This window comes from Mugil cephalus, chromosome 1, assembly GCF_022458985.1.
Source record: "Mugil cephalus isolate CIBA_MC_2020 chromosome 1, CIBA_Mcephalus_1.1, whole genome shotgun sequence".
NCBI classification, from domain to species: domain Eukaryota; kingdom Metazoa; phylum Chordata; class Actinopteri; order Mugiliformes; family Mugilidae; genus Mugil; species Mugil cephalus.
This window is the reverse complement of record NC_061770.1, coordinates 13,256,215-13,283,500: the sequence shown is the minus strand read 5'-3', so window position 1 is coordinate 13,283,500 and position 27,286 is coordinate 13,256,215. Positions and strand designations below refer to the sequence as shown.

Sequence of the window (27,286 nt, the reverse complement as noted above, 5' to 3'; positions counted from 1 at the left end):
TTGTGCCAAATATTCCTTTGTAAAGCCTTCCCCCATCCCCTGCCTGCACCTGGTAGAGATAGTGTTCTTTCAGCCGCAGGCTCTGCCTTCTATACAAGCAGGGCTAGGATGGCACAAGCAGCACACAGCTGTTCCCCTTGGTAAATTGATAGTGAAGGGTAGTGGAAGGGGCTTTGAAAGCGCCGTGTGCTATTTTTATGACAGTTGTAGATTTTTTTGCTGTTTAATTCAATGTGACCAATTACGCCGCTGCTTTCCTCGGCAGGGGGGGCCGGGAGTGCAAATTAATGTTTCGACTTCAAAAAAAGTTTTCCTAAAGCGGGTTTGCGTCTCCCCCCCCGTCCCTTTGTCGCGGTTCAGATGCGGGTTGTCATATGGGGACTTGATCTCACTTCCTGAACGGAGAGAAGAGACTGTTTGCGCTTCTCTTCTCGGCGTCTCTCTTCTAATTCCGTCTCCCTCGGCCTCGGTGGCAAACTTTTAAAGCGAAAACAACATGCTTGCTCATATTGTTCAAAAGTCAGACTTGGGAGGGAAACGCGGAATACAGCAGGCTGTGTCTTTGGGTAACCCGTAATTCAGGCTGACACGCTGACCCCCCTCTTTAATGCAAACACACACACACACACACACACACACACACAATCCACTACCCACCCATCACCTTGTGTTTCAAGGACTCTTTGCAAGCACAAGTACCACACACGCACAGGCCAAAACCACCGTAATACACAAATCCAGCTTTCCTCTCACACCACTGCTCCCTCTCCTGAGTGGATTGCCATGATGAGTTTTTCCCGGGATGTAAGTGGCCTAATGACGCCTAAACCCATCCATTGGGGGGGTGGGGGGATGGGGAGAAAGAGGAAGGGGAGGAGCGGGGTTGAGAAAGGGACGACGGGGTGGCGCTTGTCGTGTCAGGCGGATTGGACGGCCACGCTGGCATGAGGGAGCGCAGCTTTGAGTAAAGCAGCTTGTTTCGGGCACGGATTGTGTTTGCAGACCCTACTCGTAGAGAGGGAGAATGTGTGTGTGTGTGTGTGTGAGCGAGGTAGAGCAAGAGAGAGAGAGAGAGAGAGAGAGAGATCTGTGCCTGGGCATTACAGACCTACAGCCTTAATCCACATGGCCTGACATTCTCCGTTATCCGGCCCTCGGCAGCCAACTACCCAGACTGATGGAGGCAGGGCTCTACCCCCTGCTGTGTCATGCCGCCCAGTTCTCCCCACACACAAACACACACGCATACTACATGTTTTGCTGTGCTGCCCACTCTCTTCCCCATAATCGTTTCCCACTTCCTCAAACCTACAACGATTCCTGGTCGCAGCTCATATATTCTTATTTCCTAAGAAACAAGCCTGTCCGCAGTTCCTCATTACTACAGACATTCACACACAAAGGTTAGCGCTCCGCACCGGCCCTGACGCAGACACGCACACAATCTCACCCTGACTCACATCTCTCGAGAAGGCGGGCCTGATCATTTTCAATGAAAACGGACCATAAAGTAAATTTAAAAAAAAAAAAAAAAGAGAAAAAAAGAGTCATTTAGGATTTTTAGGAGTCACTGTGCATTTGTTTGAAGCACACACACAGTTACTGACGACAAGAGTCAGCTTTTTTGTGATGTAATTGTGTAGTACCTGCAACTAAATACTTGTACTCTTCTGTAAGTTACTTTAAATTGTTGTTCTGAGCATATCCATTTCATCCAGCTCATATGTCTATTAGATATTCAAATATTGGACTCCTACACTAAAAATTATTAATTAAACTATTTTGACTCATGATCCCTCACAAAAAGTGTAAACCTCAGAAATAACACACCAAAGAAATATCACAAATTCGCTTTTGTGGAAAAGGTTCTTCTGTTTGATAAAGCTGTGCCTCACTGACGATACTGTGGCCCCTCAAATGGACTTTGAGATACATTAAAGGTCCCTGACTCCTAGACACCCACCAACTGTATGTAGATGGATAAACAGCAGTCATATTGTTGGCACTGTAAGGCATCTCTTTTGGTTTTTGATACTTCAACTTCGCTGATCTACTTCGCCAACGCTTCACCTGCAACACAGTATTGCTTCATGACTCGGGTACAGTCGTGTATTTCACAAATAATAACAGGAAATACTTCATATTTCAATAGACGTTGTAGCTGTTTTGGAATTACAGAGAACATCCCACGCTTTTCCCTCTGCATTAAATGTTTTTGTCACCTCATAATTTCCCCCCGTAACTTAAAAACATGCAGTGAGAAAAATCCATCCTGTGTGAAAAAAAGGTCAGGCAGGCTGAGGTGGAATTACCCCAGACTATTTGCAAAAAAAAAAAAAAAAGGCTTGCATGGCACACATCACATGGCTGTCAAAGGTGTTTTCCAGCAAAATAGTGTCAAACTGAAAAAGTAAGTCAGTTGCATATATGTGTGTGTGTGTGTGTGAGTGTGTGTGTGTGTATAAGTATATACATATATATATATGCGACTGGCTGATGTTTTCTTGTTGTTGCCACAAGAGGGGGTAAGTTACAGTAATCCCCTGGTCATTACTGAGCCCTATGGCAACAGACGCACAAGTCAGAAGACCCACAAGCAGCGCAGGGCTCATGGCAACCCCCCTGCTTACATCATAATACAGAATTAATTATTATTAATATTATTATTGTTATTGTTATTATTATTAATGATAATATTATATGAAATGTGTTTTTGACTGTTTCTGATGGGACTCATCTTTGATCAAATGGATATACGCACGGTGTGTGCGTTCACGTTGTCTCATTTCCTGACTCTGCCCAGAGAATGAGAGAGAGAGAGGAGATACGGGGACACGGAGAGAGAGAAAACGAGAGAGAGAGAGAGAGAGAGAGAGAGAGAGAGTATGTGTGTAGGGGGAGAATGAAACAGAGAGACGGAGAGAGAGGAAGAGAGAGAGAGATAGACATGCACAGAGGAGGAGGAGGGGGAGGCTCCTGATACCAAGACACGGAAAAGCAGGGGAGGGAAAGAGAGAAAGAAAAAGGGGCTGGTGGAGGAAGAGGAGCGGGGAGTTGGAGAAAACGGGGAATAACACTTACAGAAAGCACACAGAGGAGAGGAAGGACAGTACCTTGTGCTTTGGACATCCTCTCCTTTCTTCTCTCAGGCTGTCACACCAGATTGGACTCCGAAGGACCGACACCGCTTCCACCCCAGACCCCATGGGGTAACAGGTATGTCTGACTTCCTTGTGTTAGTAGTACCAGCATTGAGCCTTCGCTAACAGGTTCGAGGTTTCATTCAGACGAGGCGGATATCGCAAGATTTCAGTGCCTTCGTATCACGCCAACAATTAGTTTTCTGGCTCGCGGAGAGCCATCGCGTCCACAGCTGATATAGTTGGTGGGCGCACAGGTTGGAGACATGACACAATGCAACTCTTCGCGACCGTGGCACTATTTTAGTTGGCCGTCGGAGGAAAAGCTGCTGTATGAAGGCCTGTCTGTCTGTTGTTGTTTTTTCTTTAGTGTTTTTTTTTTTTTTTTTTTAATATTCCAGTCCAGTCATGTTAGCCACGGCGGCGTGAGTGTATCTTGACAGCAACGTACCCGACCGAGTGAGCAGGCGACAGTCTGAAAGTACGCCTACCTGTTCCATACGTGACAGCCAGCTGTCTATTGCGCTTGTTGATATTTGGAGAAGCTGTCATCCTTTGACGGGATACGCACATTGTGCATTTCACACATTTTAGAGCTGATCGTGGAGCACAGACAGATATAAATAAATGAAAAAAAATATATATCCATGTAATTCTACTTTATAATGTTTCTCAACATGTGTCAATATTAAGATATTCCCAAACAGTTTTGAGTGAATAACATTGATTGGTTACCAAAAAACTGTTTAAACACTTTTAACTGTTGTTTAAACAGCGCGCAGGAGCAAAAAATGCATTTCCAGTTCGCGCAATATGATTTTTTTTTTTTTTTTTTTTTTAAAGAACACCCTATACACTTTAAAGAAATATCTCACCGCGTTTTTACGTCAATGTGACGCTAACGCATCATTTTATGCTGGGTTTCGTATCAGCTGATCGAGTTTGATGAAACGAGCGGATCCTGGTGAAATTTGCAAAGTTTTCAGCGACATGACAACCCATTGCCACATCGGCTCGTGGGAAATTGTCATGCACACACATCGTGCCACAGGAGAGGGAGAGAAAAAAAATTACGGGTGATGCTCAGCGCAGCCGTCTGGAGGGGATTCAAAATGAAAGCGCTCAGAGCGGGGAAGACAAGGGCTTAAACCCTCCTCCTTCTCCCCTCGATTAACCTCCAAAAGGGGGATTTCTCCAGCTGGAAATTTCTGCTGCGTCAACACCCAACCCTAGAGTACCAGACAAGACAGAGGGGGATTTTGTTTGCAGATAGATAGTGCTCTCGGGTATTTTTATTTAATTTATTTTTCCTAGTAATTGTTGAGGTACAGCTGATCATCATCTGATCCGCGTTGAGAGTTGAAAAGAGTGGTGTCAAGTGTTTTTTGGTTTCCCCCACCCCCTGTTTATTGGCGACTGGAGCTGGAAGCGTCTGTCCATTGCTGCTCTTCAGTCTGTCTCCTGCGCGGCGCGTCTATAGATGTCTGTGTCTGCCCTCTCAAACCGGTCAGTTCCGTCTTCCTCCATTTTCTGCCGCGTGAGAGGGGAGCAACCCCACTTCCTTTTGCGCATCTGTATGGAGACGGGCAGCGTGCGCCTGGCTGTCGTTCACCTCCGGCACAGCCAGGTGAGTTCCCAGCAAATGATGTGTGAAAGTGAGACCTTAGTCACTCTTCATCTAAGCATTGCCCGCTGCCCCCATTTTTTTTTTTAAATCCTAAACTTTAATATAATTTAATCGTTATTAATAGGTTACAGATATGGTGATTTGATGGTTAAAAAAGGGGGCAAACATGCACTGCTGCACTAACCTAAAGCAACTGAAAACGAGATCTATTTTGCAAGCGGTTCCCTGACTCTGTCTAGAGTGACATGAAAATAACTATTTAGTATGAGGAACTTCACACTTAAGTGCACCCTCCTGCTTTAGAGGTGCATATGCGTGGGCCTTTTCCGTGTTTGGTATCAACTAACTGGATCTCTGTCACTAAAACACCATTAAGGCTTTTTTTCCAAATAGTTTGAGGCAACTCTAGATGTTTTTGGTTGTTTTATTCTTTCTACAGAGTTAAGGGTTAATGTGATAAACCCTCCAAAGTCTTTTCTTCCGTAATTCAATTACTGCAGGCTTGTGTGTGAGTCCATTTATCCACAGTTTGTCCTCATGAGAATGCAAAAGCTCCATTTTCTTGCAGCCTCTATCACTACCACGAAAAACACTTTCTGTCCGGACCGTCGCCTTAGCATGACTGCCTCCCAGAACGCCGGTCTGTCTGTGGCTTTACCCCCTGCCGTAACCACCGAAGCTGCTTCCCCAAGGTGGAGCAGTGTAGTATTATCATTACAGCAACAGTGGACGTCAGCGCGAGTGCGTACACGCATGCATGTGTCTGCACCTCCATCTGTGTGTTCCACGGGGAAAATGTAATACGGACCAAGACAACAGCTACGAGGAGGAGTGGAGGAGGAGTGTAGGCGAGATCGGCCGAAAGATGGAAAAAATATTAGCCGTGCGTGTGCTTGTGGGACTGCGAAGGAGGATTTGAAGCACTTTCCACATGCACTGTCTCTCATGAATGGACCTTTGAAACCGATTAAACAAGATAAGTGAGTTAAATTTACTTTTCTCCCGTGTTCTCGGGTCGGAGGCAGAAGTTTTGCGCGGTGTTTGTTGAAGGTGGCAGAGGTTGTTGCGCCGAATATTATCCGCACGTGTGGCTGCAGAGTTCGGGCATGTGCGGAGGGCGGCGAAGGCGTGGCCGTGAGAAGAGGGTGAGAAAGTGAAGTCGGTGGGGCTCGGTTTGGGTGGGAGTCAGGTATGAAACTCGACATTGCGTTGTGCGCGTGTTTGTGTGTTTGTGTGTGTGTAAGCTTTCACTCATGTAGGTGGTACTCGGTGCAGGTTGTGGGCTGGCTGCATCGTGTGGTAGCAGGTTAGTCGGCTTCAGCTACTCCAACCCTAGGGATCTGGTGCACTACACCTCTGTGCATTATCTTATTTATTCTGTTTTCCAGTAAACGGAGACATGCTCCATAAAGACACGTTAGTTCCCCCCCGTTAGCAACCTTGTACTCCATTCATCTCCCTGTCTCTATCCCTCTCTGCCAGTTTTCACATCCCGATCGCCCCTCGGAGCTCACTTGTTAATAAGAACACCTGTTTGGCTAACACACTGCAAAATGAACCATTTACACTCCCACGTACATCCTACATCTCTCAGGAGTTTTCTGACAACTCTGTCTTCTGTCGCGAATGTTATAATTTTCACATTTATTTCGATTCAAAACTGTTTGGCACACATTAACCCCCAGCATCTAAACCACCACCATCCCCCCATCCACTAATAAGTCCCAAGGCCCTTTAGCTTAACTGCTTCTATAGCTCATTGTGCGGTGCTGAATACAGGTGTTTCTAATCCTGGTGGGGTTGCACGGATGCTGTGGGGGATGTGTGTGTAACAGCTGGCTTCCCTACCTACCTATCTGACATGCCCCCCCCCCTGTTAAGGCTCAGAGAGCAGGTGAGTTTAAAACCATCCCCACCCCAGACCACAGGCACAAATACAAAAATACTCCCCTCCACCCACCTTGTCCTTTCACATATGTGTTAATATTTAATAACGCGCATGCGTGCGTTCACCTTAGCATACAGGAGGGAAAAAAAAAAAATCGGGGCGTTTCATCCGCTCCATTTTAAACGGGGGAGGTAATCTCTGACGCCCGCTCTAATTTTTAATAATCAGCAAGTGAGAATCAAAAGTCCCGAAGCGTAATTATAATTTGACTGCAGCTAAAAATAAAGTCGAGGGAATTTTGAAAAACAAGATCTTTTCTCAGGAGTTGTTGATATTGCAAAACACCTTTTGGATCACACATTCCTGAGAAAACAGATGAGGGATTTCACTTTGTGTGCTTTCAGCAGGGTGTGTTTTTCTTTTATTTAGGAATGCGGAGCCGAGCGTCTCTTTCCAAGCAGTATCTCATCATCACACAATGCTTATCAGCATCACAAGTAATTTTCTGGAATTTACAACATTTTTCTAATGTCAGTTTATCAATTGAATCAGTGCCCACGGCCGGGCAGTCCCTTTCCATTTTTTTCTTTTTTTGTCCATATGTAACACACTCTTAATTGATGGTTTAGTATTCTGTACGTTTTCACTCGTTCAGATTGCTGTCAAAACAAAATTGCCAGTAGTTAAGTGATGGTGGCAGTTGTTTAACACGTCAGGTAACGCGAGCCAGCTAGAAAAACTTGCACAAATCGTCTTTTCAATTAGCTTTCCGTCTGTTTTGAAGAAATACAAACTGTGTCCACTTCCGTATCCTCCAGCTCCTTTAATCATGTTACATGCCACAAAGTCATTTTAAGCTTTACCTTTTCAATTAAGTCTCATGATTGCTAAGCTATGAATCACCGCAGGCTGGAGGATATTCCTTCTTTGACATAGTTTTCTATCCTACCAAAGTTCACAGAACTTTTTGTTCCAGGAGTAGGACATTTTCAAGGAAATAAAGGGTTCCTTCAGTCCACGTGAAAAGATAACATTTGCTATTTTTGTGCTGGACTGTACAACAACCAGCTCGAGAACAGTACAACAGCAGTGAGCATGGAGGAGATATGAGCACAGATTTAATCAAAAAAGATACTCCGGCCTCCGCCCACCGTCCAAAGTCATGCTTGTTGGGTTCATTGGTGATTCTAAATTGGCCGTAGGCGTGAGAGTGATAGGCTGGCGACCTGTCCAGGGTGAACCCCGCCTCTCGCCCAGTGATAGCCGGGATAGGCTCCAGCCACCACCACCCCCCGCGACCCTCTAGAGAACAAGCGGTTACAGAAGATGAGAATGACAATGGGATTTTACAAGCTATTACGCAGATTGATTGCGGTGGCCGAAATAAAACGCAGCGAGTAGTCAGCCCATCAGAAATGTCCACCGTTGCAAGCCCCTCCCACGTGTTTCCGTAATTGTGACTAGCACTACTCCCTGAGCAGATGTTTTTGAGAGATAAAGCAATTTCCAAAACTCTTAATTTAGAAACCGCTCCCTGCTGTGAAAATTAAGCGAGGATCTCCAAAGGTTCCCGGCCTCTGTGGAAAGTTCCTTGTGCCTAATGGTTTGTGTCTGCGGGACTTATGGCTAAGTGATTTGCATCTTCCGAAACATCGACCGCCGATATCGCCTCTCTCTTGTGACGGGTAAAAACATGAACAGCTACTGTTGTTTGTATGGTTTCTATCCTCTTCCAGCAATATTTCACTTTCCCGGTTTTAAATTATTCACTTACTTCTAATTTGTTTTATTTGCTATGGTTCCAGTTGTCACTTTATTTGGCTTGGCGTGTGCCCGCACTGGTTAGGAATGCTTAATGCAGTGTAATTACCTGGCTGGGGCGGGACTGGTAAACCAGTGGGAAAGAACTGTCTACACAGGCACGCACACTCGGGCGAATTACTCCATTGACAAGATAGTTGGCATCCTCAGCTCTCCTCTTTGCAGAAAGGTCACCATCTCTTTAGTCATATTTATATAAACTATTAAGAACTTGAAGGTTTGGTCTTGGAAAAACCTTGTTGTAACAGTCTGGGGTTTGCAGTCCACTGAAGCCTCGTGTAAGTACGTGGATGTTAGTTGTTATTTTCCCAGTGAAAGAGTTTGTCTTTTATACACGCAGTGTGAGCATTTGATGAGAAATTGAGCGGCTTTGAGCAAATACATCTTTAGAAATAGTCAACTAGCCTCGGGCTGTGGCTGGTGAGAGATTTCCATATCAAAGCTCAGGTGAGAGAACGAGACAGGGGAGGCAGGGAGAGGAAGGAAAAGAGGGAACGTGAAGGAGAGAGAACGGGGTGGGGAGGGGGGAGGGGGGGTCGGTTGGTTGGTTGGCCGGTTGGTTGGTTGGGTGATGAAACAGAGATCCACTCCAAAAAAGCTGCAGCCCTTGTTATTCTGTCTCTTTTTGTGCAGCACAGTTTAGTCTGTGTGTGTCAGTACTGTCTGTCTCAATCTAAACTCTTAAAAAAAAAAAACGCGCGCGCACACACACACACTCGGAGAGAGGGCAGGTTGGAAAGATTCAAATCCAAACCAGCACCTTTCTGCACTCGAATACCACACAAACACCGTCTCTACAACCTTATGCTGACCGCAGAGACACTGTGTGGAACAGAGAATGGTTTTCTCCCACTAATGCTGCATAACATCTGACCTGCCAGCTTCTGCCAATATTTGGATCCCTGTTTAATATTATTACTGAAGCATAAAACCATCATTTTCCCTGGAACTCTTTCTCTTCTTTAGCTATAAGTATCAGACCTGACCCCATGGAATTGATGGCGACACTCTAATTAATGGATGGAGTTTTCGTTTTTGACGCTTTTCAAAGACGTGCGTGCGCGCGTGTGTGCGTGCGCGCGTTTCCGCCTAACATTATTCGGCTTTGTAGAGTTTTGTAATCCAGCCATGGACTCAGGCTAGAGTGCTAAAGTGCTGCTAACAAGGCCTGTTTAACATTCCCTCCCCTGCTCAACATACAATTATTCCACTTCGCTGCCATTAACATGTACAGTAGGACTGGGCTTTTAATTGGCCTGATATGACTAATGCCAGATCAACTTGGATTTGCTAATTAGTTTTTGCTTTAAAAGTGCCATCAGGACATGAAATATTCATTGATGTGAGGTGGAGCGAGGACTGTGGGTGGTATTAGTGGGATATTAGTGGTACGGGCAGGCTGCTCGAACGCGCTGGGAGAAGAGACCGAACCTACACTGGCCTGTTGTGGTCGGTTATTCATACTTTGGCTGAGGTGTTAGTTTTTCGTCATAATTTTAGACACCCACACTTGCGCACACACACAAAGAAGAGACGCACGCGTTCATCCCGCTCACGCATACACCACCTCCTTTCTCAGCATCACAAGGCCACCTCTTCTTCTCCAGCCCCCACCTCTCCTCTCTTCTGCTCTCACCTCCCTCCCTCCCTCGCTCCCTCCCGTGCCCTTCTCCCCCCTTTCCATTATTTCATGTTATTTTTCTCTTGCCTTCTCGTCTCATATCCTTTTCTCTCTTCACCTTTTTAAAGTTCCTTCACTTCACCCCGTAGCTCCCCCCCGTCCTCCCGCTGCCCTCTGTTCTGTCCCAGCTGCATCTCCCTTTTTTTTCCCTTCTTCCTTCTCTCCAGGCCTCCTCTTCATCCTCCTCCTCCTCCTCCTCCACCTTCTCCTCTTCTTTTTCCCTCCCACTCCTTAATCTTCCACCTCTCCTCCTCCTCCTCCTCCTCCTCCTCCTCCTCCTCCACCACCACCACCCCCTCCTCTGCTGTAAGTGGGCCAGGTGCCTCCTGTGGCCTCCCCTACTCCATTTCTCATTTTTACCCTTCCTCTACTCCTTTTCTCATTTTACCCTCTCCCTGTTCCCTTTCTCATTTTTATCCTTCCCCCTGACCCCAGCTCGTATTTATACATCCCGTTAACGCAACAGTTAACGACGGACACATCTTCTCTTAAAAACACCGGCATTTCTTCTTGGTCCAAGTTAGAATAAGTTTCCTGTCAGGTCCCAAGGGTGACTTATTTGTACAGCTAAAAAGCTAAACCTTTCTCCGTCATTATACATTATTAACTTCACACTGTAAATCAATAAGGAAAGTCGGGCTGGACATTTTATAAGCTCTACTGTGTCGGTACAGTTCCCTTTATGAACCGTACAGAGGTGACGCCAAATGCGAACAGAAGTGAGAAGGTTCACATCCCTTTTTCGGTGGCGAGGGGCAAATTTCCCCAACAGTTCTCTGGCTGCTCTTTTCAATAACACATACACACACACACACACACACACACACACACACACAGAACACACACACCGAAACATGCATATACATGAAAGTGTCATTGTTGCCGGCTTTTTGTTCTCTCCTTGCTCCATAAATGTGCACGGTGAGCTGGCGGTGAGCTTTTCACCTCATCTCGTCCTCTCTGTTTTCTTTTTTTTTTTCTCCCCCCCCTACACACACTCTTCCTCTTTTCACTCATTGTCATTCTGCCTGCCTTTGTCTCTGGCTGGCTCTTTCCTGTGCCCTCTTCTTTTAACTCTCCCTTTTTCACCCCCCCCCCCCCACACCTCCCTTCGTCCTGTCTTCTGTCTCACCCCCTCCCCTCCCCTCCCCTCCCCTTGTTTTGGTGTGCGCGCTGGTGTGTCACGAAAAGGAGGTGGCGGTTGATTGGTGGTTGGTGGTTTGGACAGACACCTGATACTGGCAATGCCTCACAATGTGGGAATGTGCGACTTCTTCAAAATTAGGTTTCCGAGGTGGGTGTTGTCCTTAGCGGCGGCGAGCGCCACGATGGGAGTTTACACAGTGGTCCTTTTGTCTCTCCCTCCCTCTCATTGTGTCTCCCATGTTTGGCTGTGCCGCTTTCGTACATGAATATGCAGCACTTTCCGTTGCTGTCCGGGGGGAAAAAAAAAAAAAAAGCAATAATTTCAGGAGAGGAGCCTGCGAGCTACCGTTCTGTCAACAGGTGACAGTCGAACGTCAAAGCGCAGTCAAGTAAACGCGCTCTGACTGAACGGACTGACAGACGAGGAGGGGGACTGACAGAATTGGGGATCCAGGTGAGGCGTTTGTCTGGTCAAACTTTACTCCGAGTCAATCACAGCGGACGGGGTAGAACCTCGAGCCAAAACCACCGTCCACGCAGATGTCCAATAAACAGCCGCTTGTTTTAAGACATTAATCAGCAAAAGAAACTTCTTTACTGACTGGTTTTCTCTGTCTCGTTGCGGAAAGCACTGCATCAAACAAAAAACTGCAACAGAAACAAAGAGCCCGATTCCGTCTCCGTGCTGATCGCTGCTCGAATTTAGTCAGCAGATGGGCCGCAGCCAGTTTGTTGAATCTGTCGAAAACATCACTGAAGGGGTACATCCCCGGCATCGACACGGCGCATTGACCAACACCTGTAGCGATGCACTGTGCAGCGTATTGAACCCTCAAGTCTCGTGGACAGAATTGAGCGTCCTCCATGTTTAGTTCTCCAGAAGTCCACTGAGCAAGCAAGGCCGCACTAGATGAGAAACCGCTGAGGCTGAGCAGCCATCGATCCCGGGCCGCACTGGAAACTCCTCCCTCTGTATTCTGTTCTCCTTTTGCTTCGGTGCCACTTTTCTCCCGTCTCTGTTCCCTTTCTTATTTGCCCCCCCCTCCCTTCCCCCACTCCCCATCCCTCTTCCTCTCTCTCTCTTCCTCTTGCATCTTCCGTCTCCCTCCCTCCTTCTTACCCTTCACTGTCTCTTTTCTGACTCCAAAATGCGAGTCTCTCTATATTTAGATGCTCTTCTCCTCTCCCCTTGATTTCTCTCCCTTTATCTCACCTCCTTTTTTTTCTCTTTTTTTTTTCTCCCTTCCGTTGAAGGACAGATTCGCAAAAGCGCTCCAAGATTCATCAACGTTGTATAGTAGCTGCTTTTTTGATCAGCTTGATGAGTGACAACACAGCCTCGGGCTATTATATACAAATGTGTTTTTATAAACGCTCCTCTATCTATATGTAAATCACCGCGCCGCCGTCGTACAGTAGTTTGTGGGTTAGTTATGAGTGAACGCGGCCCGTTGACGGCTAAGTTAATAAAGTGAAATAATGTGTTGTTTTTTTTTTTTTTTATCCCCGCATGTTGTGTGTGCTCTTGAGTGTTTGTGAATTAGATTAGCTGGGAGTAAAGTCTCTCTTAATATTTGCTCAGGGGGGATGCAGGGTGTGCCTGTTGAACTTGCGAGTACACACTTAAGCTGCGGGCTTCTTTTTTTTTTTTTTTGCTCCCCTCTTTGCATGAGCTCATTGTAAGCCGCGGCCCAGTGTGGATTTGAGAAAGATGCCTCTGTTTGCTGTCTGACAGAGCGACAGTCACACCAACTTACCCCTGTGCACACAGACACACTCTCTGGACACCCGCCTCGGCACCAGATAGCGACTGGCCACCAGCAGTGACTCACCCATCGTTCAGTCATTCACTCGCACACAGAAAAACCACACATTTTAACAAACAACAATTAGCTTTCAGTCGTCAGACGTTTGAGATATATATTCCTTAAGGACCGTATTGTTATACTATATGATTTTATTTTTATTTTTTTTACATTCTTCTTCCCTCTGGTAACCCATTGTTTCATTTCCTCTGCACTAGTCCCTCGGTGTGTGTGTGTTTGCGTGTGTGCGCGCGCACACATGTCTGAGACCTTTGGAGCTGGTGGCTGCAGTGACTGTTTTAACAGCTCGGGAACAGGCTGCTTGTGTTCTTTGTGGTACAGTCATGTACAGTCGTGTCTAGCTGAGTCGTGACAGGTTGCTTTTTTGCTGTGACAGGTTTTGTGTTAAGACCTATGAGAGGTACTGGACAACCACACACAGTCACACACACACACACACTGAGTGACTTACAGAGAGCGAGAGAGGAAGAGAGAGAGAGAGAGAGAGAGCAGGGCTGGTGTTAAAAGTGAATAGTCCATAGCATTTTATTGTCATCATCACTTAAGCCACAATGCCATTTGGTGCTTTCCGAAAACAGAACGGACATTTGCCAAATGAAAAAAAAAGAAAAAAGAGAGAAACTAGAGGAGTAAAGACAAAAGGGTGTAGAAGCAAGCACGGTGCAGAAGAGCAGAATTCACAATTACGTGGGCGACTACGCTGTGGCTTTAAAGGTTATCTTTTCTCATCTTATCTTTTCATATATTATATTATATTTTTTGTTTGAACCCATCAGTGGCCAACAGTGAGATTTCTTGAGTTCGTGTCTTCATTTACAATGACGGGAAATTTGTACGTATATTTGTGTTTGATGTGGAAGAGCTTGACTGCGAACGGGCAGCCTTGATCTCGGTGTCCTCATCCAATATCAGTGCCCAACTCCACCGTCGCCCTTGTGCCTGAATGGGAGAAAATCCTTGCGGCGTGCTAGAAAAATCATGTGGAAAGCCTTTTCAAAAAGAAGGAGACTGTTAGCGGCAGCAAATTAATGCCCCTGATTTTACAATGGGATGTTCAGCAATCACTTGCTTTTGTGGCCATATAATATGATTGTTCAGAGTTTATAGTTTGATTTCAAAACCTTTCGGATTATTTCTTTTTCCAGTTAGGATGGTAACATTTGTCTTCAAATTTCCTTTTATATACGCATATAGTGTTTCTCTGTGGCCTCTGTGACCGTCTGTAGTGTTAAGTGAATTTTTTTCATTATTATTATTATCTGTAAGAGTGATAGCTAAAATACAAAAATAAAAAGAAGGGAAATTACTTTCTGTTCATCTGAGAGCTCTAACATTTCGCACACTGTCCCTAGTTAGGAAATCAAACGGGGAAAAAAATATGATGCACTTGTGACCCATCTATGACCAGAAAAGAAAAAAAAACACCTTACACAATACACAAAATTCCCCAAAGATTGCGGACTAATCCTTCTACGAGGCGATGTCACACCTTAAAAACTCCACCTGAATTCCCGTTCGCTGCAAGGTTTCTGTGATGAAACAGGGGTTTCGCACCAGGGCGCCACGCACGATGACAAGGAGATGTGGTCATCGTCACATGGAGGCCCGCCTACGACATCGCCCCACCTGCAGCGCCAAATAAAATGTGCTAAATTCACAGTATCTGCGTACCGTGCAGATACTCTTTTAAAACGCGTATTTCCTGTCTTAAAAATACACAGAAACCTGAGTAATTATGAGAAAGGACGGACACGTATTTTTGCTTAGCGGGTGTAGTTTTGAATTAATGAAGGAGATACAGTATGTAAAACTAATAAACCTCTCGGAGAATAATAAAATGATCAGTCACACACACACATATATATGTATATAAATATATATGTACAGTATTTGCAAGCCACATTTTATTTTGGGCTTATACATTACCTGCACATATATTACATGTGACTGCACTACAGCCGCAACAGAAGCCGTTGACTAATGATCTGTTCCAAACTTTAGCATGAAACAGATAAATGGAAGATTCCAGCGCGTGTTGCTTGAAATTAAAGTCACCAGCTCACAGCCTCGTTCATCAGGACTCCACCTCCGTTTGCATACGTTGCCAGTCGTGGCTACTCTCCATGTTAACGGCAACACGTGCGAAACAAAAGACTCACTGTCTGGCTATCTGCTCCCATCCTTTCACCCCCTCTTTGCCCCCCCCCCTTCCCTTTTCTTTCCTCCACTTGTTCCTACTCCGTTATTTCCAGCTCTCGCTCGTCTCTCACTGTCCTCTCACCTACCCTCCCTCGCGCGGCGCCCTCTTTCGTTGTTTTACAGTCACCCCCCCCACCACTCCTCCCCTCCTTCCCTCCCGCTCCGCACCCCCCTCCTTTCATTTTGGGTTCTCCGACAGTGGTAATGAGATGTTTCATTATTTGCATTTCACAGCTTTTAATAGAGAGAGAATTTAGGCTAAGCCCCGGGTCGTCAGTCAGGGAGTTACCATGGGAGACGTAGCAGGCTTAGGGGCCTAGAGAGAAAGATAGCCCAGAAACTACACATTCACGCACACATGCACGAGAGTAAAGGAAGACACGGGGAAAAATGACAGCGTGGAGACGGTCAGACGGAGTTTCTCACCCTTCTTTCGGAAGCTCTCGATTTGTCAAATACTACCACTGACAGTTTGTAGGTCATTGGAGGAACTTGGTGTAGTTGGAACTTGGCCCGCGGTATTAAAGGACGGCAATGTCTTTGAGTCACACCTCTTTTCCGGTCACTCTGGGATGATCCTGGTCCATCCTCACCATGACTGGATTTCCACAAGATCACTCCAGGATTAACACCTGCGTGGCGGAAGGTGAGAGGACATGGTGACATAAAACGCCTGGAGCGAAGCGTGGACATTAGCGTACACATTAGCATCTAGATGCACAGAGGGCTTACAGAGGGCAATTTTTTTTTGGCAGGTGGGCCGAATGTGAGGGAGGAACACAAAGAACGGCGTGGATGTCGTCAAGGTGCCATCGAGGGTGGCCCAGGTATTGTTTTTGGGGTGGTGCGTGCAGGGTGGGAGCGAGGGGGGGAAGAGCAATGGATGAAGGGAGTAGCGCTAAGTCTCCCTAAGCCTCCTGGATCCTCTTTGGTCCCTCTCCACATGACATGGCTATACTTCTTTGAGTCAATCTCTTCCTCCACCTTGGCTCCTTGGACGCCGGCCAGAGACACAGAGAGGGGACAGAGAAAGAGAGAGCGAGGTGGAGGTGCAAAATGTGCCATGATTAGAGCTGGTGGGGAAGGTGGAGAAAATAAAGGTGGACAGATGGAGGGTGTGTGATAAAAGAGACAAGGGATAGTGACAACACAAAAATGTACGGGGACGTATTAGGAAGATGAAAATGGGAGACAAACACGAACAATAGTTTGCTTTCCGCCAAAAATAAAGGACAAAGAAGCTAAGGACAAGTAATTTTCGGCTAATAGCTTTGTTATTTTTTCCTAACTGTGGCGTTGCATGCATGCCCGCGTCTGCCTGTGTGTCATGTTCATGTGTTTGAGTATGTGCGTGTTATTTTTGTCCGTGCCTGCCTTGTTGATGGACTGCCACCCCGGCTTGTCCCGGAAGGCTGCCAGCTCCGTCGGATTGGGGATTAACCCCGGGATAATGGCCTTGATGCCCAGTTGAGTGGAAGCAAAGCTGTTTAAAAAATATTGGCTGCCTGAGTCACTCTCCCTTCTCTTCCTGTCTCCCCCTCTTTCTGTCTTCCGTCTCCATCGTTTCAGCTCTATCTCTTTTCTCTCCGATTCTCACCGTCCTTTATCTCTCTCGCGGAGAATGGGGAGGCTCTGCTTTTGCTTTCTCTCCTTTGACTTGTCACCTCGCTCTGTCTCCGTGCATCCTCAGCCCGTGCTCATAATGACCCTTCATGGGCCTTTACATTTGCAAGTGTTCAGCGACGTTTGTCACGCATTCAGCTTTACACTGAAAGTAACAGGAATTACCTTGAGCAGAACTTTCCTTTTATGTTTAAGTAGGGAAAGCAATATTTTACTTCGCAGTTGACGGCAGCTCTCAGTCACATGGCTGTGTGCTTGAACGAGACTGAATATTATTTCAGTTCCACAGTTTTTCCAACAGTCCTTCTCCCAACAAATCTTTCTGCACATAATCAAATACTTCCCCTTATTATTCTCTTTTACAAAAAATTAGCAGCGAGTTAAAGATTCTCTCTTCAGAAAAGCGTCATTGATTTCACTTTGTTTTCAAAGTTTTACCCATCTAATTCCACCCTGTTTGCCTTTTTGTACAGAATTTCCCTGCTAAGGCGCGATAGCGTGCCGGCACAAGTCACTACTAGAAAATATGCAAAAAAAAAAAAAAAAAAGGAGCGTGTTGCCTTTTTTGCTTAACTGATCAAATTTTGTGGTCGAGGCATGAGGCTGGGATGGTTGACAACACGGACGCCAGCGCTTGGCCGCGAGTCCTGCCTCGATATCGCCCCCCCTCCTCATCCTCTTTCCTCCTCACGTCCATTCACTTCTTCAGGCTCTGGCCAGTTTTGGTTACGTCCTCCCTGCTGATTTTTAAGCTCGGCGCCAAACTCATGTTGAAAGGATGGAATATGAGATGTTGTCACATAGGAACGAGACGAACGGATCCCACGTCGGTGCATAATTATTAGCCATTTATTGCAGCACTGTGCTGCTATGGCGAGTAAAACGCTGAAGGGAAGCACTAGATCGACTGTGTAGCCTAGCAAATGTCGTCCGCGCCGAACAGAATAGTCCCGTTTTTTAATTAAATTAGCGAACCCTCAACGCGCACACATAGCTCAACGGCTTTTAAATGTGTCTTCGGCTCCTCTTTGGTATCAATTTATGGTTGCAGCAGTGCTGAATAAAAAATGCAGCGTGGATGATGAAGCTGTGTGACAGTGAAACCAAAACAAGGAGCCGAAAGTCGCTGGTGTAGGACGTTGCATAGACAAACGGCAGGTGACAAATCCGTTAACGACCCATTTGATCCATTGTTCAGCAGCGTAGATTTGTAAACATAAAAAAAAAAGGTGTCTGTCACCTTATAATCTGCAACCGTTAGCTCAAGTTCAGTCTGCATTCGGCATGTATTTTAAAAAAATCCGTTAGCAAGAGCCTTTTCCCTCTGGATTTATTAATAGGTTTACTTATTTGTTTGACCACTCGCATGGGGAGGTGAGGGCAGATGGGGGGGAGTGGGGTGGGGGTCTGTGTAAACCCATTCTTCAACATGTCTTCACTTTGCGCAACATGTCAAACTCATTTTATCAAATAATGAGGAGAATTGTAATATTTGTCAAGCAGAGGTACACAATTTCAACGCCGAGTGATTAGCTGAGGGTGGCAGTTTTGCGAGCGGCGCGCTCTGGCCATTTAATGATAATTTGCCCTGACCGACTTAAATCCCTTAATTCAAAATAAATGTAACTGCGAGCGCATGAAGCCGCCCAGATAGCGCTAACGTACAGATGAAGGGAGGCGAAGCCGGTTGGTTCCCCATACCTGCCGACAAGAATTATAATGAATCGACAGGCCGCAAAGAGAAAGTGAGCTTCAGGGCTCATTTGCTAAAATATGTTGTGCAATAACGTATTATCACTCCGGCTGAAGACGCTGTGAAAATCTGCATCCAGAGCGAAGCGCGAACACCTCGCGAAATCACAGCGTTAGCCTGTTGTGAAAGTTCAGCGCCAAACTCTGCACAAACAAAGAGCCGCTCCGCCTTTGATGCAGAAGGACCTTGCGCTCCGTCTCCCCTCGGCCCTGCGCGGTCAAGGAGGCGGAGAAGAGGCTCGGAGGGACAGGCCGCATTAAGAGAAACACAAGAAGGAAGAAGCCCCATTCTCTCACTCCATCACACGTCTCATCTCTTTAGTTCTCTGTCCGGGGCCTAAAGTGACTTTGCTGTGATGTGACCAGGACAAACCGGGTGTGATGCCGTGACGGCTCCGCTGAGCGTGTGAACGTGCGTGTTTTTAGTTCTTGCATGTGTTTGTGTATTTAGGGGCAGGGACTGTGTGTGTGTGTGTGTGTGTGTGTGTGTGTGCGTGTTTTGAGGGGAACAGGGCTCTTGATTGTGTGCGCGAAGAAAGGAGGGGTTAAGGAGGACAGTCACTTCTGATTTGGCCTCAGAAGGGTGACAGGGACTTGGAGCTCTGGTGGCATGCTTTAACTAAAACAATCGTCTTTGACCACAAATAAAAGCTCGCAGACTGTCAAGCCTGCTTCCTGATAACTTTTCCCTTGCTTTTTTTATTTTTTTATTTTTTCCTTTATTTTCTTTCTGAAAGGTGAAATGTCATAGCTTTTTTTTTTTTATTTTTATTTTATTTTCCTGCTGTGTGACATCCTGAAAGCACCCTTTAGTTTCTGTAGCCTTGGTCAGACTGTGCTAATGCTTTGGATGACACACACAAGTCTCTGTCTCTATAGCTGATTATTTGACAAGTTCATTTTACCTTACTCTCCAATCTTGTGTGAAGTGTGCATCAAAAAAAAAAGAAAAAAAAGGAGAAAAAAAAGCATGAATCAAGGCTGTGCTACTGCGGTGGCAGAAGAAGCAGCTCTTGGTCCCGCTGACGGTTTAGCCTCGTGGGGTAACGTGGAACGCCTCTCCGCGCGTGTTTATGCGTCGCGGGGAAGTAGCTTGAGAGTGGCTCTTCTTGAAAAGGGATCTTTGACTGGAGGGAATAGGACTTGCTGAAATTAAACAAGTCAATTAGGCAAGCAAAGAGTTTAGAGGTCAAAGCGCACTCCATTAAACCTCCTCTTCGACACGTAACTACTAACTCAGTGCCGCTCCGAGTGTGTTGAAGCAAGAAATCTGATTAGACCTCTCTTTCTGTTTCTCTCCCGGTCCCCGCTGTTGTTTCACCCTCTGCTGATCGTCGTTTTTGTTCGTTTTTGAGGCACCATTTAACGCGCCTTTCAGTGCAATCTGTGTCATGCGTTCAAACCAGAAAGTCATACTCCTTAAGAAAAAAAAACAAAAAACAAAAAAAACTTGCCGGTGCCGCTCTGACGTTGCCGTCGCATCTTCAGACGCACGTTACCACGGAGTAGGAAAAGTTGCTCCGATGAACTTAAGTCCCAGTGGCACACACACACGCACACACACACCTGTGCTAAACTGTGTTAAAGTAAGCTCAGCAAGATTATACAAAAATCTGTTTTCTCACTTGCAGTGTGTGCCGTGGAGGTTCTGTGATCTCTGCGATTTCTTTCTCCACTCCATTACAATAGATTTGCGCGGGAGCTGCTTTCTACTCACGGTGCAGCTAATAATCTCCTGATCTCTCTCAGTTATCGAGTTGTGCTTCTCCTTTATAGAATGCCAATAAATTTTCAGTCATACAATGGCTGCTTTTTAAGCCAAAAAAAAAATCCCAAAGACACTGATGACAAATGAAGGCTTCCAATGCTCTGATTTAAGAATCAGTGTTTGCTGCTTAATTATTTATTTATTTTTTTTGTATAAGATAACCTCAAATGAAATTCTCTTCATCGAAATTGCATTGACGTGGGAGCAGATGAATATCTTAACTCATAACACCCAAGATCAGAGGGGTTTTTTTTTGTATAATTTGAGTTAAAGGACCCTTTAAATTCATCAGTTCTCTTGCTGATTGCACTGCTTTGCCTGTGATTAATACGTAGCTTATTCAATGGAGGGCCAGTCATTATTGATGCTGGGAGCTTGAAAACGGTAAGAGCGATGCAAACACTGAATGGCGCTGACCCTATACGCAACACTTGAGCGACGGCAGCTCTGCACTGCTCCAGCTGCTGATCCGGTATGGCTGGCTTTCTTTCTTTCACCGAGCTAGCAACAGATACGCGTCTCGAATGGGAGTTGTTGATTGGCGTGTTCTGTACAGTGACCCTGTATTTCACAGTACACGTTGGCTGGGAAGAACGGGGTAGAGGTGGTATATATCTTGGTGAATAAATTACTCCTTTTGTGTTTCATGTAGCTTTGGGAAGGGGCGGGGGGGCTATAGACCGAGCTACACAACTGAATGTGCCAGTGGCCCTTAGAGGAGAAGGGCAGAGAGAGGAGGAGTGGATCTGCTGTGTCTTTAAAGCCGCTCAGTTTGTCTCCAAAGGTTAGAGGTGAAGACTCTCAATACCTCCATCAGAGCAGTGCAGAAAGGAAAAAAAAAAAAAAATTCTCAAGGTTAGACCGCCAATGGATTTTTTTGAGAGAATGTGTGAGCCGGAGGATAAAAACACTTGCGTCAAAACTTGCCTTTTGAGACACCGAGGGACAGCGTTATGCTGCATTCAGATCCAAGTTTCTTCCTCCCCGCATTTCTCTCCGCAACTCAAAGAAAACACCGATCACACAGTGAAAGACCTAGAAATGGATTGATTGAGGGAGGCTTCGGCAGTTGTCACCACCGCTCCATCCGCTTGTCCGCCGCTTGTTCATAGGAGGTGTGTTTGTCCAAGTGGACGTGGGAGACACTGTGGATTTATCTGATCTTACAAGCCATCAGGTTGAGCAGAGCTTTGCTAAACATGACCTGAAGTGTGCCGGCCCCCGAGCAAACGCTGCTGTCACCTTGGCCAACCCGAGCTGTCATCTCTCAGAATGGCCCATGAGAGCTGACAGCTGTGGCGTTCCCAAAACAAATCACTGCTGCGTTTGGTAACACTCTGCGTCCCCGCGATTTAGCCCTCACCGAGACAAGAGCAGGAGCGGCGGCTGCTAATGCTTTGGCTAATGTACTGTCGAAGCGTTTGCGTGTGTGTGTGTGTGCTCATCTTTTTTCTTCCCCCGTGCGTGTGTGTGTTTGTGTTTGCTAGGGCTCTTTGTTTTTCCACCACCTCGTTGCATGTTTCAACATTGCGACGTTCACGTCTCCCTTTGTCTTTGCCTTCTCCGCTCGCCTCGCTGTGGCCTTTTCTCTTGCATCCTCATTCTCGTGTGTAACCTGTACACAGCAGAATAGACACACACCGTGATGTTGTATCTACACACTTTACGTCGGAGCTCAGCCTGCCTAAAGCCAAAAGTAGATAGAACTTCGTGGGCTCACAGATTGTGCACACTGAGTTTTTGTGCTGTTAAAGCAATAGTAAAATGTGTATCACATGTTAATCAGGAAATTTGGATGTTCATTCACTGACAGTTGAGCAGCTCCACAATTTGTCATTAAGGGTCCTCTCTCTGTTCTTTGCTATAAAAAACTAAACAAAAAAAAAACATACGTTCTCAATCTGGACTGAACTGTGCAAGATCTGAAACTCGGAGGTGAAAGTTCAAGAGTGAAATTTCCGTCTTAACTAGACAGCTGATTGAATATTCACAGTTCAAACGAGATGAAAAAAAATAGGAAGAAGCCGAGGCCGTGTTTATTGATAAATTAAATGGTAAAGTGTTCTGAACTAAATGAGCTGTTTTTCTATCGCAAAACTGTTCTGTGAAAGGTGTTACACTTTTTAACTGACATTTTTAATGAGCTTACACACTCTCTCAGTCGCACCCACACACACATACACACACACACACACAGACTCACACATAAATGAACCTGTCAGACACGGTTTAAACACAGAGATTTTTGACTATTTGTTACTGGGCTGTTTTTAGACATCAAACTACAGCGGCTGAGATGTGCCTTCTATTGATGTCATTGTTTTTATGTCACAGTCATTACTGACATATCCTTACCCTGGCTCATCTTTAAAGGAGCGGTTCAGTTGAATTCACGTATTTTATTTATTTATTTATTTTTTCTCCCTTCCCGTTTCATTAAAATGAAATCAGTGGTTTGCATACAGCTATCAGGCACTGTATATATGGCCTCAAAGGAGAAATGTCTCTATAAATGTCTCTATATGTTGCTTCATTTTCCTTTGTAGAAATCGACAAAATCTTCCAGATTTTTTTGCTCTTACCTTCCAAATTTCTGTCCCTTTCTATCATTGGGAAACGACAGCAATGTTTAAACAGTGCTTTGATGTGTCACCCTTTACGTCCTGAGTTGCATGTCGCCTTTCTCATTTTCCAGCAGATGCTTGGAGGAGAGGCTTTTGTTCAGCTACACAGATGAACAACAGGAAGGAGGACATGGAGATCTCGTCTCACTACCGTCAGCTCCTCCGAGAGCTCAATGAGCAGAGGCAGCACGGCATCCTCTGTGACGCCTGTGTCATTGTGGACGGAAAGATCTTCAAGGCCCATAAGAACGTCCTCCTGGGCTCCTCGCGCTACTTCAAGACTCTTTATTGCCAGGTAAGGGAGCAAACTAGAAAGGACAGGTCAGGGGATTTGGTTAAGGACTTGTTTTTCTGTCCAGCGGTTGTTTTGCTCTGTATATTTTCCAGCTGCTGAAGCATCAGCAGAAGTTCCTCTCCAGCATGAAAATAAATAAGCAAGAAAGGCTTCTGTGAACACTCCTTCTCCTTCCTCTCGCCCCGCAGGTAAAAAAAGGGGCAGAGCCACACCACCAAACTACTGTCACTCACCTGGACATCGTCACGGCGACAGGCTTCAAAGCCATCCTGGACTTCATGTACTCCGCGCACCTCGCCCTCACCAGCAAGAACGTGATCGAGGTCATGTCAGCCGCCAGCTACCTGCAGATGACGGACATCGTCCAGGCCTGCCACAGCTTCATCAAGGCTGCACTAGACATCAGCATCCGCTCTGAGATGGCAGACGAGCTGGCCGACTTTGAAATGGGAGCGGTCGCTGCTGCCGGCCTAGGGGGAGGTGGAGGAGGTGGAGGAGGAGGAGGAGGAGTGGGCATGGCGGGACCAGGGGGTGTCACGGGAGCAGGCTTAGGAGGCGGCGGAGGGGGGATAGTGGGCATGGCGTCCGAAGCCCTCGCCTCCATCATGTCTGGTCGCAGCACCTCCCCGTGGCTGGCGCGCCGCACCAGCCCGGCCAACTCTTCCGGGGACTCAGCCATCGCTAGCTGCCACGAGGGGGGCAGCACGTACGGAAAGGAGGACCAAGAACCCCCGAAGAGCCACGAGAGCCAGGAGGAAGCCTGCCACGACTCCCAGCCAGCCTGGCCGCACGACTACAGGTCCGTCACTGTCAAAGAGGAACAGGTGTCCCCTGCCTCCTCCTCCCATCCCCGGGACACTCCTAGGGGGGCCGCCCAAACCCAGGGAGAGCAAGGGTCCGGTGGCGCCGGTGGAGGAGGTGGAGACGGACCATGGCAACCCCTGTCGGGGTCAGGGCGGCGGAAGAACAGGAAGAACAAGGACACGGTCAGACATATTACCCAGCAAGCTGAGCGGAACTGGGACCGAGAGCGGGACAGGGAGAGAGACAGGGACAGTAGGCCTGGATCTCCTCTTCCCTCCATTCTGGCTGTACCTGGATGGAACTACAACGGGCAGGACATCCCAGGTAAGGCTGAGTGTTAACTGTCTATCTGTGAAACATGTTATTACAGTGAAAGGAAGTGTTTTCAGATCAACATTTTAAATTGTGGTGCTTAAATTAGCCGTTTAATGTCATAAAAGCAGGTGGCCTGCCCGGTAGAAGTGATAGCATGGTAGCCAAAAGAAAGCCATCTTTGATAGTGCTGCATCGATTACTTTACTGGAGTCTAGAGAGTTTCTACAGTTTTGTAGTGTTGCTGCTACTTAGTTTGTTATCCAGTTGTGTAATTACTGGATGATAATAAGATTAGGTCAGGTAATTGGGTGAGAGTGTCATCCCAACACCTAACTATGACAGGATCGAATTTATTTCTTAAAATGCCCTTCCTTATAAATAGTGTAGCAGTTTCACAGAATCACAAACTGTTTTTTTTTTTTTTTTTACTTTTGTTGAACTGAAAAGAGTGTTCATGACGCTTCACAGTGCAGCAGAATAGCACTTAATGCTTCGAATGCTGGATGGATATTTCAGTGCATGTCAGCCATGTGCACGGTTTGTTAGTATAAAATGACCTCTTTTCCTCCTGCGGGGTTGCGATTAGTGAGCTCATATACACTAACGTGTTAGGCCTAAGATGATTATCTCAAATCTTGAAGGTGTGAGGTGAAGCCTGGGTAAATGCAGATGGATAATGCAATCCTCTCCTTTCTGCAGTTTATGTAAGCCACACTCCCACATAAACAAGCGAATGCATACACAAACACACACATGAACACATATTTATTCTGAGAAAGCCTCTCTTGATCCCGAGGCTTGCAGAATTGTTTAGTGAATTCCTTTACACTGAAACTTAAAAACTTACCTTTGTGTGTGTGTATGTGCGCGCACACTGTGGGGCCCAAGGCGTCGATAGGTAGATCATTAAAAGTAAGAGAAGCTAATCCTGGGCGCATTAAGGGAGTTGGCTGTGAAATGGGCACACGCGTCGCACAGCGAAAGAAAACAGGATAATTGAATTGACCTGGGTCACTGCACGGATTACCAGCGCGTCCTCGCCATCCCAGGCTCCACCCACCCTCTCTGGGGTTTAGGGAAGGACCTTCGCGAAAGGGCGAGAGGAGGGAAAAGGAAGGGAGTGTGGTGGATGAGTGGGGTAGAAAGAGAACTGAGATCAAAATGAAATGATTGCAGAGAGCATCCGTTCTGGTTTATGAGGGCTTGTCTGCTTAGCTTTAAGAGCCCTAAATCCCAGATTTCGTGACCTGCCAACGGACTTCATCAGGGTGCCCAGATACATCTTGTCTTCAGGATCAGACACGCATCCACAACCACATACACACCCACAAAGTAAATGGGACTATTTAGGCTGCTGGCCACTTTCATGGTTCTGTCCTGTTACAGAAGGTAGAGTTTAAGTCTGGCTTTGGTGAGGCAACCATTAACGAGAAAGGTGTTTTCTCGCCTAAAGGTTACAGGAAGTGTAGTGTTGCTGCTGGTGTAGACTCACCAGGTGTTAGCCAAAAGACAACCATTTGTGCTAGTTTACAAGTGGCTTTTGGGGCCGGGATCAAGATGGTGAAGAATGGGAGGAATGGGTCTCTTTCAGGAGGACAGGCTTGCCATTTATGACATTGTGTTACCTGTGGGCTTCCATTACCTCTCAGAGCGGTAGTCTATACCAGGATGTGCGTTTCACTGTTGTGTGTTGAGTCAGTTTGCAGGGGGTGGTGTCTGTGTGCATAGTAAAGGTTTGGGGAACTGTTGAACAGGTTTAGTGAGGTCACTACTGGTCCGGGAGCCTGCGAGGAGAGTGGTGTGATGTTTTGGTTGTGGGAGTCGCTCCTCCACTTCTGTCATGTGACGTCCATAAGTTCTTTTACTTCGACGAAGTCAGGTTCAAAAATACACAGGACGGGCTTATGAGAGTTAGTGTGCTTAAGTCGTAAGTCTCCTTAAGTCCAGGATTTTGTCACCTACAGTCAAAGATCCAAATCAGATGAACAGGCATATGCAACGGCCAAAGGATTAGAAAGTGGTGCTCAGTTCTATTTAAAGTTTACTGTAATAATATTATACAACATTGCAACATACGCAACACACAACAGCAATGACCCGCTGAATGTGACCGTTTTTTTTTTTTTGTTGTTGTTGTTTTTTGTGGCCTGATGCACTTAAGAAGACTTTTAAACTTGAAATATGCTAAAGAAGGCCTAGCTAACTAAATTTATCAACAAACACAAGACATAATTTTTCCATTATGGCCACAAATAAAAAACCAAACATGACGTGAGCCAGGCAGGTGTACGACTATGTTCTTTAGACAATACGATCATTGATCAAAGAGTCATTTGTTCTCGACTCGGTCCGTTTCACTGGTGTGTGGGGAACCCAGACAAACAAACAAATGTATCCGTCTGTTAATTAAATAAATCAGAGAAAGTCTCCCGAACCTTAGGAGCTGGAGCTCGTAATGTTTTCGCTCTGTTTAAATTTAAATAGAGTTTCTATCGATTGACTAACAGACCGTTTTCACAGCGAACATTTTGAGTTGTCACAGCAGGAAGAGAAACACGTTAAGTAATAACAATTATAACGTTGGATCTGTTCCATTAAGTGTCTCGGGAGGCCGCGGCAGTCGGGCACAAAATCGCCCACATCTCCATCTACGTAGATGTCTAATGTTATGAGTTTTTCACAACAAAATGTGCGTCTCGCGAGACAGCCACGTAATTGATTCATCAACTAATCTTTTCAGCGGTTTGAATCCTTTCGGTGCAGAAGTGCGCCACTGG

At 46.2% G+C, this 27,286-nt stretch overlaps 1 protein-coding gene across 4 annotated transcripts in view; it reads left to right on the top strand.

Annotated features, from left to right (window-relative positions):
* Positions 1-2,923: 2,923 nt before the first annotated feature.
* The window catches only part of zbtb46 (zinc finger and BTB domain containing 46), a 58,235-nt gene continuing 33,872 nt past the window's right edge, over positions 2,924-27,286 (top strand). The window contains exons 1-3 of one of the 4 annotated variants that reach the window (XM_047593655.1): positions 2,924-3,216; positions 23,170-23,390; positions 23,579-24,518. In XM_047593655.1, coding sequence (XP_047449611.1) covers positions 23,205-23,390; positions 23,579-24,518 — 1,126 coding nt within the window. In that variant the 5' untranslated portion in view covers positions 2,924-3,216; positions 23,170-23,204. Of the gene's footprint in view, positions 3,217-23,166; positions 23,391-23,578; positions 24,519-27,286 lie in introns of all 4 variants that reach the window. The other 3 variants (XM_047593647.1, XM_047593672.1, XM_047593664.1) reach the window with 3 other exon arrangements.